We start from the raw sequence: 13,242 nt of genomic DNA, 5'->3' as shown, positions 1-13,242 counted from the left end.
ACACTCTCATTCACACACATACACTACAGACAATTTAGCGGTCCCAATTGACCTATAGCATGTCTTTGGACTGTGGGGGGAAACCTGCGCAAACACTGGGAGAACATGCAAACTCCACACAGAAATGCCAATTGACCCAGCCGAGGCTCGCACCTGCGACACTCTTGCTGTTTACCCTCTGCGCCATCACACCACCCAAACATATAAAATAAAAATGTAAAAAAAATGTTATGAATTGTTTGTTGTTTATGAATTCTCTTTGTAATCTGGCATTTCAATGTGGCGTTCAGAGTTTGTTTATTCCGAATATAACCTTTTTAACAATGCAGTACCATCATGCAAAAAATCCAATCATCAGCAAAAGTATAGAATTTCTGATTAAAATATAAAGTTGTAAAGATGTATTTGCAAAGCTTAAGAAATATGAAATATGTAGGTCAAAATATCTTTTTGGAATTGCATTGTAATTTTCATGATCAATTGTAGAACCATTGTTGCGTAAATATCTTTTTAAATTACGTTTTTTGGTTGTTTAAATTCTACATATAAAATGTTAATTAATTATTAATTATAAAACAAAAAATATAAAAATGCTTGATTTATATTGGCTCTAATTTTGTCTGTGTTGGATTCTTATCAGATTTTATATCTTAGTGACTTTAGGCTCTTCCACAGATACAGATCTTTCTGGAAAATTACCAATTATTTTCTGCAAAGGGAACATGTGTGAACAGGCCCTTTTTGAAAATACCGGTAAATTTGTTCCGGCCTTTTTAGGAAAGAGAAGTTCCTTCTAAATGCTAACTGTGTAAAACATTATCGGTAGAAAGCTTATGATAAACCTTTGTTTGTTTACCTTCAATCTCTGCTTGAAGTTAAAGAGTGCTTCACTGAGTGCCAGCAAACACACATATGATGTATATCTCGACATGCGAAAATGTTCCTCCATATGTTTTCATAGAAGTTGTTCACATAACTTATCCATCCACAGAATTTGTAATGTTGTTAAATGTATAACATTGGTTCACGATTCTGCCTTTAGATGTCTCAAACAAAGTAGCTGCATGAAAACATCAACAAAACCCAGACCACTTATATGTTCTAAATACAAGCACAGCCATTTAGAGCTCATTTCTGGTTAATGATGTCAGAATTTGCCAGTATTTTGCAATAGATGTGCGAATGCTCTTTTCCGGAAAAAAAATCCGTAATCGCTTTTTTAAAAAATTTGCCGGTAAAATCGTTCTGAAAGTTTTCAGGATATTTAGCCATATCGCTGTGTGAAAGGGGCTATTGTCCCATCACAGGTACTGTATTTTGAATAGGATTGTAAGACGTTAACCTCCATAAATTTTTTAAATCACATGAGGGTGACTAAGTCTTGAGTAGATTTTCATTTTTAAGTGAACAATCACTTCTAGTGTGAAGGCCAAAGATGCACATACAAAGTGATGGCACAGGCATTATACTATATAGTTGTCTGCGTGAAACGCTCTAACCCCTCCTTCATAGTAATGCCTTGTTTCCTTCAGGAAGTTTCTGAGGTTGGAGTGTTTGGAGGGTGGAACATGGCAAGAGGGCAGCTGTTCACCCGTCACATGCCCTCCTCTACGACCAATGTTTGAGGGCATGTACTCATGCACCAACAATTTTGACTTTGATAGTGTCTGCACCTTACAGTGTTCTGATCCAACAGAAAAGGTAATATTGCACTTTAGTCTGTGCATTCATAATAGCAATTAATATAAATATATTTATATATAATTTCCCCTACAGCCCAGCATTAGATGCACCAAAGACGGCAGATGGACTGAGGACTTCACTATGTGTAAGAAAATAGTGGGATCATGCCAGGCTCCTCCTGAAGTAAACCTGGTGGAATACAGCTGTGATGAAGGCTTTGACGTGGGTAAGGATTTCAGCTGGCAGGAAAATTTGCAAAGTTTTCCTTTTAAAACATGACTCATTCTCAAACTTCTAAGAAAGCATAGATCTCGGTTGTTTATCTGAACACATACAGAGCCCTCCAGTTATATTGGCACCCTTTGTAAATATGAGCAAAGAAGGCTGGAAAAAGTTTGCTCTTGCTCTAATATTAACAAAAAGACTTGACTTTGTTTTTGGATGACAGAAGAGGATGTTTTTGTAAATTTCTTCTAAACAATTTGTAGTGATGTAGGTGACCTAAATTGTAGTTTTGGAGACTTTCTGAACCTAAGTCCTAACTCACATCTCCAGCGTCTCTTTTTTTTTGGCCACTCAAACTTAATTCTCATGCAGACTGACTCATAACACTCTAAGTTGACTGAAATTAGTTAAATAAGTAAAAAATAGTAATAGTGCTGTTTCTTTTTGCATATAAATGTCAATTCAAGAATTCACACTTAGCTGATGATTGATTATAAAGGGAGTTTGGCATGCTGTCCCAGGAGAGAGCTTCCTCCTATTTGCAGGGCAAGAGGGGAGTTTGAGCTTAGGTACAGTAGGTCTTGAGGACTTCCTCCCCAATTTAGGGCTAATGACAAATTAGGTATTGCTAAGAAAAAATATACCCCTGGTTAAGAGCTCGACTATAGTGCTTATTTAGATTGGTCAAATCACTTATGACACATGTCTTTGGACTGTGTCAACTGGCCTGTTAGGGACTTGAACCAGTGACGTTCTTGCTGTGAGGTGCTAACCACTGGGCCGCTGTGCTGCCTTATAAAGGGAAAGGAGGAGGAGTAGGGGTGGAAGGGGGGATTCTTCAAGGCGAAGATAACTGAAGTAAGACACTGGTTATTTATAATGAGTTAGGAATCATCTGATTGGTGAATCATGCATTAGCTAATGCAGGATCAGCCGTGATCAATCATAAGCATGTGATCCTCTTGAAATGAGTTTATAAATAAACTTCACTAATTGTGGCACACATATATTTGAAGAAATATATTTGTTGTTGTTTTTTTTTTGTATAAAACTACGATTTTGCTTTTCTTGTAAGAGCTAATTTATTTAGGTAACACAAAGCAAAAGGTGAAACAATACAAACAAAAGTTTTTTTTACAGACTTCTTTGCTCATATTTACTAAAGTTGTCAATATTAATCAAGGACAGTTTTTTTGTATTGCATTTTGAAATAAATTAGTTTATTTAGTAGGAATGCTGCAATACTCAATATAATATTGAACTTTTCAGAACATCACAGTTCAAATAATAGGGAAATTGTGTTTTTTTTGTTCTGCATTAAATCTTAAAAATTGTATTTTCCCTTCCTTAATTACACTTTGAGCTGGCTCTGTGCATGTTAAAATGTATGTCCATACTTGCTCCCCACAAGTAAATGTCCATCAGTGAGCACTAAAGTTAGGGATGCTTTTACATTAAAATGCTAGTGACGTGTGCTGCATGTCAGTGCATGAGTGTATGTGAGTCCAGAATCCCAAAACCAGAGCTCACGCAACATGCAGGAGATCTGAGAAATGTTTCATCTGACCAGGTAAATAAAAGTTACCATGTGCAATTTAAGTCTTGCATCTAAAGGTAAAACTCGATTATGAACAATTATTATGTCCATCTTTCTGACTTGACGAGCATTCATTTGGTTACACCTTGAAACGCAAGCATTCAGAAATTAATTTGTCTGTAATCTTATTGTGGTGTGTCTTAATACAAAGACATCTTATTCCTGCTGTCTGCATTTTTAGTATTAATTAAATAGCAAACATTAATGAAATCAACCATTCTGTTCATGAACTAATAGCTATATACTAGTTCAATATTGATTACCTTTATTTATTTACACAGCAAAGATACATTGTTACATTTGATTATATTCTTTCAGTGAAAACTACTGTTAGGTACATGAAAAACCTGAAAAGCACTGTTTATTTAGTAGTATCTTTGCTATATTTTATTCATTTTGTATTGTTTTTAGAGTTCTTTTTTCTTTTATTTTAATTTGACAGACCTTTACTAAAGATATCATGTACCCAACCAGACCAAAACTGTGACTCAAAGCCAAAACCAAACAGAACCGTGAGAAGTCTGTATTGTTGCACGCCTAATATTTAGGCCACTGCATTTATCTTTCCTATTAAGTGGTCTAGACATACTGGACCACAGTCAGTTGCATGCAGGAGGATATTTTGGAGTGCCAACCTGCCAAGCTGTTCGACTATGGATGACTAGTCCAAAGCTTGGCTGTTCATGTGCTCGCATGAATAAATTCAACAGATGCAAATGATGGTTAAAGCAAAGCTCTCTTTGTGTCATGGCAGGTGCAGCCTGTTACCCAACATGCATTGTGCCCTTGAGTGACCCTGTGGTTTTAGCCAATGGCTCCAGCGCTGATACAGTAGAGCACTGGATGGTTCCAACCAAAGTTCAGGTGAGGTGGAGGAGCCAGTTTGCAAAGTTTGTTTGATATCTTTGGTTTTTCCATTTCTTTAACCAAGACTTTGTATTCTCTTTAAAACTTAAATATTAGATTTTTACTGCTAATTTTTGACAATCTGACAATAAGTGGCATTAGTGTATGTCATGTTGGTGTATGTTTATTTACATTACTCCACAAAAGTCAGTATATATATATATATATATATATATATATATATATATATATATATATATATATATATATATATATATATATATATATATATATATATATATATATATATAATTATATTTAATTATATTTAAAACAGGAAAAACGTATAGAAATAATTAATTATTATCTTCACAATTGTTCATTATAACATTATTATCAGATTTTATATATTTTTTTTTTATCATTTGTCTATTTATTGTTATTTTAGAATCGGAGAAGAATAGTCCCATCAATTTACATCTTTCTACTACGGTTGGGTTGATGGCCGATAGACAAAACGATGCTGAGCCAGCATGGCGATCCTTCTCCCTGCCCCTGTCACAGCAGCAACTCGCTCGCGAAAAATACACACGGCCCCATTTACACTAATACGTCTTAGTTTTAAAACGGCATTTTAGACCAAAAACGATCCACATCCACACTAGTGTTTCATCTAACATATCTGAAAAGCCCTCCTTCCATACTACACCACTGAAAACGCACATCACGTGACCAAACACACACACACACACACACACACACACACACACACACACACACACACACACACACACACACACACACACACACACACACACACACACACACACACACACACACACAACACCTACTCTGTCATGAGCTGCAGTGTATGAACGTATCTAAGCTCTAGCAGTCAGCGGGTGCTTTGAACACAAAACCCCAGAGAGCAGTGCACGTCAGACAGTTTCTAATCTAATCTAATTCTAATCTAAACAGTAATCTTGTCTCTATCGAACGACTCTTCTTTCTCTTGAATCTATCAGGTAACGTTTCACCGAGTCAATACACTGCTTCAGTCTTTGGCTTTTACGCTAGTACTTAGTAATTTTTGGCGAAAACCTCAGATACTGTTGGTTGGTTGCTGTTGGTTGTTCACCTTTTTAACTAACCAAGTTTGTTGACGCCATTGTAATGACACAGATCACTCTGCCTATTCATGCCAGAGTCAAACGGAAAAAGTGATTGATAGGTGGTAATTTGTGTGTAACATCTTTATTTATTTATGATTTGGTTATGGTTAAAACAAAGACCATGCGGGTCAGGTAGTTAAAACGGTAGACTACAAATAATTAATTCATTAAAAATGAATTTACTATTCATAAATAAATCATTCATTGCACCTACAACGACAATGCTATTGTCCATCGCAATGTTTCACATTAGAGATCGTACAATGCCAAATTGATCGGCATCGCCCAACCCTACTTTCTACACTCATTACTGTAGCATTTTTGTATTTTAGTTTTTAAAATGTGTGCATATATGGATATATATATATATATATATATATATATATATATATATATATATATATATATATATATATATATATATATATATATATATATATATATATATGGAATATATAGAAATATGTGTACATAATAAGGACAAAATAGCTCTTGAACACTATTTTTAAACCCCAAACAAAAAGGTTTTGCAAGTAGTCTTATAAACGTTAGTTTGACCCTCAGTGATGGCAGCGATTTTTCTGAGACTGAAATAAAATGTGTTTTTCCCAGTTCCACACATCATGACATGAGGTGTGTTTGACATCTACCAAATGTAAAACTGCTCACGTTTCTGATCTTTGGTTTTGAGGGGGGGTGGTTATTTGGCAAAGGAGCTTCGAGACTTTGGACGTGAAATTGAAATCGCATTATTGGCACATCAGAGTGATAAGTTGGATTGAGTTTCCTTGATTGTTGCTCCAAAACCAGGCTCAACTTGCTTTATTGTTGAAATCGCTCTGCAAAAGTGTTGATTCTGTCTCTCACTGTCATATCAGCTTGGGAAAGTAATGATTACAGTGCGATGTTTTTATAAAAGACGCTTAAAATGCCACACGTCAAGCATGACGCCTCTGAAGGTGTCAGACTCTCATTGTTTATAAAGATACATCAGCACCCCTGCTTTCCAGGAATGTTTTCCAAAGTATTGCAGATTGGGTAAGAATGATGGAGGAAAGGTCACAGTAGGAGGTAGATGAATAAGAGATAAGAGAGTTTCTTTCCAGAAATTCTGCTTTAGAAAACAGGTCAACTTTCCAGTTCTGAGAAAACGTCAAATCAATGAAATATTTGTCCAAATTGAAAAGACAGGAGGGAATGAGTAACGTTTTGTACGCAGCAGCTATTGGATATTAATTTGTGATATTATTTTTAGGCATCATATCTGCTTTTTTTGACTTCTTAAATTAAGTTAGATATTATTAGATTTCGGCAAAAGTCTAAATACAACACAACTAAATGCAAACCTCCTTTTCATGTTTCCTCTTATGAAACATGTTGAAAGAACTCGTTTAATAGTGGCAAATCACATTTTTTGGTTTAAATATACAAGTACATATAACAAGATACTATTATTAAAGTGCAACAAGTTGACTGTCTTTTTCCATTTTTCTCTCTTCTGTTAAGAGTATTGTCTGCACTGGGATGTTGAAGTGGTATCCGAATCCGGAGCAGATCCACTGCATTCAGTCCTGTGAGGTGAGTGACAGTTACTGTACATGATGGGAATTTTCGATCCAAAACTAAATCAAAATCACGGGAGTCAGAGGAGTCTCCAAAGAAGATCTTATCCAAATTTTGCCATTCCAAGAGGTTGTCAAAAACACTTCAGACCAGGTTGCTTTTATAGTGTAAACGCATTCTATCAGCCACAAAAGACCACATGCTCTCCATCTATTGACCTAACACATTGATCGATATGGCTTGGGTTGAAAAAAGCAGCACTGTGACCTTTGTAGCTCATCATACTGTAACTGCGTTTGCAGTTTCTTAAAACAAATTGAACGGCAGCTAATTATTTCAAACATCTTTAATAATAAAGAGAATGAGTTGTAAATCTGAATGAACAAAAATTGTGAATTAGTATAGTTTCTGACAAAATATATTTTTGTAATTAAATAAGTTAATACACGTTTTGTAATTGTACTATTGTTAAATGATAATCTCCTTATTGCAATATTGGCTAATTACCTGCCTATAATTAAGATGTTGGCTCTTTATTAGTATGTATAAAGTACAAATTCAGCATGATATTTTAATACCTAAACCTAACTACAATCTTAATAATTGTTAATAAGCAATTTAAATTAGTAGATTATTGAGTTAGTGGACAATTAATAGCAAAAAATTGTACCTTAAAATAAAGTGTAACGTAATAATGATAATAAAAAGCTGTTAGGCTGTTTGGGCCCTAATCAGAATTCCCTTAATCTATTGACATGCACTCATCGGCCACTTTATTAGGTACACCTGTGCAACTGTTCGTTAACGCAAATTTCTAATTGACTAATCACATGGTAGCAAATCAATGCATTTAGGCATGTAGACATGGACAAGACAATCTGCTGCAGTAAAAAACAAGCATCAGAATGGGGAAGGAAGGTTATTTAAGTGACTTTGAACATGGCATGGTTCTTGGTGCCAGACGGGCTGGTCTGAGTATTTCAGAAACTGCTGATCTACTAGGATTTTCACGCACAACCATCTATAGGGTTTACAGAGAATGGTCCGAAAAATAAAAAATATCCAGTGAGCAGCAGTTCTGTGGGCACAAATGCCTTGTTGATGCCAGACGTCAGAGGAGAATGGCCAGACCTGTTCCAGCTGATAGAAAGGCAACAGTAACTCAAATAACAACTCATTACAACAGAGGTATACAGAAGAGCATCTTTTCTGTGCCGCTCCTGTCAGCTAAGAAACAGGAAACTGAGGTTACAATTTGCACAGGCTCACCAAAATTGGACAATAGAAGATTGGACAAATGTTGCCTGGTCTAATGAGTCGTGATTTCTGCTGCAACATTCGGATGGCAACCACCTCCAGCTCCAACCACCACCAAATCACACCTACCTTATAGTCTCTAGTAGTATTAAACAGCTTATCCAACTAATCAAGGTGTTTGATTAGGGATGGAGCAAAACAAAGCTGTGGCCGTCTAGCAATTTAATTTGAGACTCATGGTCTAATCTGATTTAATTATTTATGCTAAGCTAAACTAAAAGTATTTGAATGAATGAATAAATAAATAAATAAATAAATAAATAAATAAATAAATATATATATATATATATATATATATATATATATATATATATATATATATATATATATATATATATATATATAATAAATTCTAAAAGGATTAGTAGCTAAAAGTAACTAAAAGTATTTCCACAATACCTGGAAATCAACTAAATGGATTAAAATATGGAAAAAACTGATTTTTCTTGTTGTGAAATTAGGCTATTTTCCAAAAAAAAGTGGAGTGTTCCTTTAATGAAATAATGCACGTAAAGCCAGTGCACTTTGATGCATTGCAATTTGCACAGATGTGATGCATCTATATATATATACACACACACACACACACACACACACACACACACACACACACACACACACACACACACACACACACACATATATAAAATTTCCTCGCAATTTCCTTTTTTTCCTCGCTCTGTTAATTTCTGTAAAAAACTTTTTTTCCTCGCATTGACAATTTCCTCACTCTGTTAGTCATCATTTTGGTGTTCAATGTATATATATACAATGTATATATATATATATATATATATATATATATATATATATATATATATATATATATATATATATATATATATATATATATATATATATATATATATATATATATATATATATATATATATATATATATATATTTATAAATTTTCTTTTTGGCGTAGTCCCTTTATTAATCCAGGGTCGGCACAGTGGAATGAACTGCCAACTTATCCAGCACGTTTTTACGCAACGGATGCCCGTCCAGCCACAACCCATCTTTGGGAAACATCCACACACACTCATTCACACACTCATACACTACGGACAATTTAGTCTATCCAATTCACCTGTACCGCAGGTCTTTGGAGTGTGGGAGAAACATACACATACACATATACATATACATATACATATACATATACATATACATATACATATACATATACAGTTAAAGCCTCCCTGTTTATTTTTTCCATTCATTTAAATGCTTAACTTGTTTAATTAGGTTAACTAGGCAGGTTAGGATAATTAGGCAAGCTATTGTATATCGATGGTTTGTTCTGTAGACTATCAAAAAAATATATATATAGCTTAAAGGGGCAAATAATTTTGTCCTTTTATTCTAGCCAAAATAAAACAAATTAGACTTTCTTCAGAAGAAATTATATTATCAGAAATACTGTGACAATTTCCTTGCTCTGTTAGTCATCATTTTGGTGTTCAGTGTGATGAAGTAAACTCAACAGCAGAATGTACATCTGCTTTGTGTCAGATCTAGCAGAGTCAAGAGCAGTTCAACAAATACCACCAGCAGAGCATGAAGGTGGTCTAGGAGGATCAGGGAGCTCTAGAATCAGTGATAAATGATGAGCATATTGATTGTTTTACTTTACTTTCCAATTATTGTATCACAGAGCTCCATGCGCAGATGGGGAAATCTGTTTTGCTTTTTCACTATCTCTGTAATCATAACTCTATGTACGTCTATTAGCTGGACAGCTTGACCGAAATGGAACTCGCAAATCAAATCAAGTGATCCATTGAAACAATTTATCAAGGCATGTATAAATAAAGCGTAATAGGTTGAGCTAGTAGCATGTAATATGTCTCATGAGTGACTTTCACTGAAGTCCTTCACGCCCACAGCAATACTTGAGGTCGATTGTCATGGACCCAATCCAAAGGGTCGAGAAATGCAAGCATTCGGTTTTCTATTTTGTCGGTGTGTTTCATGGTTTACACATTCCCGAGTTTTGCATTTACATCAGCAATGAGGCATTTAGCTGTCAGGGATTTCCGACACCGTCCGCTCTCATATGGAGACATCTTTAACATTTCATGTGGCCAAGAGAAACATTTAGCACGGTGGTTGATGGACTGCGTGCCACATCTTCCCACAGCTTGCTGACAGATTGATTCTCACCGGTACTCCTTTTATCGCAAAAATAAAACCGAATGAAAATATCATTGCCACTGAAAAATGTGGTATATACATGATCATAAAACATATTATTCCGGATTCTGTTCCTCCTGAGTCCTTGCCGCAATTCACAGAATCCTGTTTAAATTCGCCCCGAGCACTAACTCATCGGCCTTTGTCGACAATCGCAGTGTTGTGGTGCCAAAGCAAATGAATGATCTTATCGGTGTGCGCGGGTCAGCTGGACAGAGGGAATTTAAAGGATGTTATGTAACTGATGGATGCGTTAAAGCAGTTGTAAAATAATCACAAATGATATGTGACGAAAGTAACATACCAGGTTTTGCTAGAAATCAACAGAAGTAACACAGCCGAGTCATGCAAAGCCTGGAAACGAAAGTAGTGTTGAAATGAACAGTCGAGTGTTTTGGAAAATAATGGATGACTGTTTATTGGAATTCTCTCTGGATTTTCGCTCTGTCAGTGTGGTCAAGGGATGTTTCTTGAAAGCAAAAGGGTGGAGCGGTCTTTTGTATGGCATGCTGTTAAAATGTGTTTTATTTTCAGAAATAGATTTTGCAAAAACACAAAGGAAATTTTTGCATGTAGTGTACATATATTAGTGTATGTTGTACATTCTCGATCTATTATTTTGGAATCTACTGATGACATTTTGTACATAATAAACATTATTTCATGTTTTCATGAAAAATTTTTTGCCATAAAATAACAAAAACATGGTTATGTTTATTTATTAATATTTGGCATAAAATAACATAAAAATTTATGTTTATTTATTAATATACATTATAGGGTATTTTTGGCATAAAATAAATTAAAAGTTGCTGTGTTTATTTATTATTATACATTTTAGGCCATTTTAGCATATAAAAACAAAAAGATTGCTGTGATTATTTATTAATATACATTTTTTAGGACATTTTTAGCATGCTGTGTTTATTTTATAATATACATTTTTAAACCATTGATGGCATAACATAACAAAAAAGTTCTTGTATTTATTTATCAATATGCATTTTTGGCATATAACAACAAAAAAAAGTTGCTGTGTTTAAATATTAATATACATTGTAAGCTATTGTTGGCATAAAAAAAACAGTTGCTGTGTTTATTTACTAATATAAATTTTTAAGACATTTTTGGCATAAAATAACAAAACATTTGCTGTGTTTATTTATTAAACATTTTAGGGCATTTTGGGCATTAAAAAACAATAAAGTTGCTGTGTTTATTTATTAGTATACATTATAAAGAGATTTTGGCATAAAATAACAAAAAAGGTTGATGTGTTCATTTATTATTATACCTTTTAGGCCATTTTGGCATAAAATAACACAAAGGTTTCTGTGTTTATTCATTAATATACATTTTTAAGACATTTTTGGCATGTAATGTTTATTTATAATAAATACTTTAAGGAAGTGGTTCTCAAACATTTTTCATCGAGTACCACCTCAGAAAAAAAATAGTCTCTCCAAGTACCACCAAAATGAGCAGTATTGAAATACAGTAGTGTAGTAGGCCTAATAAAGCAGCTACAACTCTGCACAGTTAAAAAAAAAATGTGGCAGATTACCTCAAAAATATAGGCTATGTGTCATATATGGCATATTATATACATCATTTTTGATACATTTTTAAATGTGTGTAGCCTGTACATGACATATTTCATTCCTCCGCGTACCACTAAAGGAAGCCTGTGTACCACTAGTGGTACACGTACCACAGTTTGAGAACCACTGTTTTAGGGGATTTTTGGCATAAAATAACATAAACGTTGCTGTGTTTATTTACTAATAAAAGTTTTTTTGCTATGTTTGGCATATAATGACAAAAAAATTGCTGTGTTTATTCATTAATATACTATTTAAAGAAATTTTGCCATAAAATAACATAAAAGTTGCTGTGTTTATTTACTAATATACATTTTTAGGTAATTTTTGGCATATAATGACATTTTAAGCCATTTTTGGCATAACAGCAAAAAATGCTGTGTTTATTTCAATTTTTAACACTAATGATTAATGCTTTACTAAAACTTTAACTTCAGAATGATTTATATACACATATGTATATGTGTGCAAGCGAAGGGAAGAATGGGGGGAAAGGTGCGCGAGAACTAGAGCAGGGAGCGGGTATGAAGATGGTTACGCGCTGGGTTCGTTGATACTGATCAAGAGTCGACCATGTAAACAGCGATTTTTGATTACCTTAAATGACCACGCGAGTCCTGAAATGCAGAGGTTTTTCTTTCCGTTCGACATGCGGTATCAGATTCCATTAAAACAACCTGAATGAAAATATGCTGAATGAGAGGGAACTGCTGAACTGCAGTTAAAGTCTAAAGATTAAAAATGAAACACCTGAAATTGCATGAAACTCTGGAGGAAATGCAGGATAGCCTGGTGATGCGACATTAATTGTTTTATACTGAAAAATTCCTATTAAAAGTGCGTCCTTGATCTTATCCATATTTCTTTGCATATTAAACACACGCAGGGCAAGAGCAAGCTGAACTGGGGCTCTAGGCAAACCGCAATCACGCTTTTATTCAGTTTTATTCGTACGGAAGGCCGAGGACCAAGGCCGATGCCTAGGTTGCCTCTAGGTACACACCGGCCCTGAACACAAGTCGGCCACAACAGGAAAAA

At 34.5% G+C, this 13,242-nt stretch overlaps 1 protein-coding gene across 6 annotated transcripts in view; it reads left to right on the top strand.

Annotated features, from left to right (window-relative positions):
• Positions 1–13,242, top strand: part of pappa2 (pappalysin 2) — a 131,456-nt gene that overhangs the window by 103,779 nt on the left and 14,435 nt on the right. For all 6 annotated transcript variants that reach the window (XM_087241056.1, XM_087241058.1, XM_087241059.1 and 3 more), the window contains 4 exons: positions 1,533–1,701; positions 1,777–1,909; positions 4,260–4,369; positions 7,030–7,101. In XM_087241056.1, coding sequence (XP_087097182.1) covers positions 1,533–1,701; positions 1,777–1,909; positions 4,260–4,369; positions 7,030–7,101 — 484 coding nt within the window. The remainder of the gene's footprint in view (positions 1–1,532; positions 1,702–1,776; positions 1,910–4,259; positions 4,370–7,029; positions 7,102–13,242) is intronic.

This window comes from Danio rerio, chromosome 2 (genome assembly GCF_052040795.2).
Source record: "Danio rerio strain M-AB ecotype USA chromosome 2, GRCz13ab, whole genome shotgun sequence".
Classification (NCBI taxonomy): Eukaryota; Metazoa; Chordata; class Actinopteri; order Cypriniformes; family Danionidae; genus Danio; species Danio rerio.
This window is presented reverse-complemented; position numbering and strand designations above follow the sequence as displayed.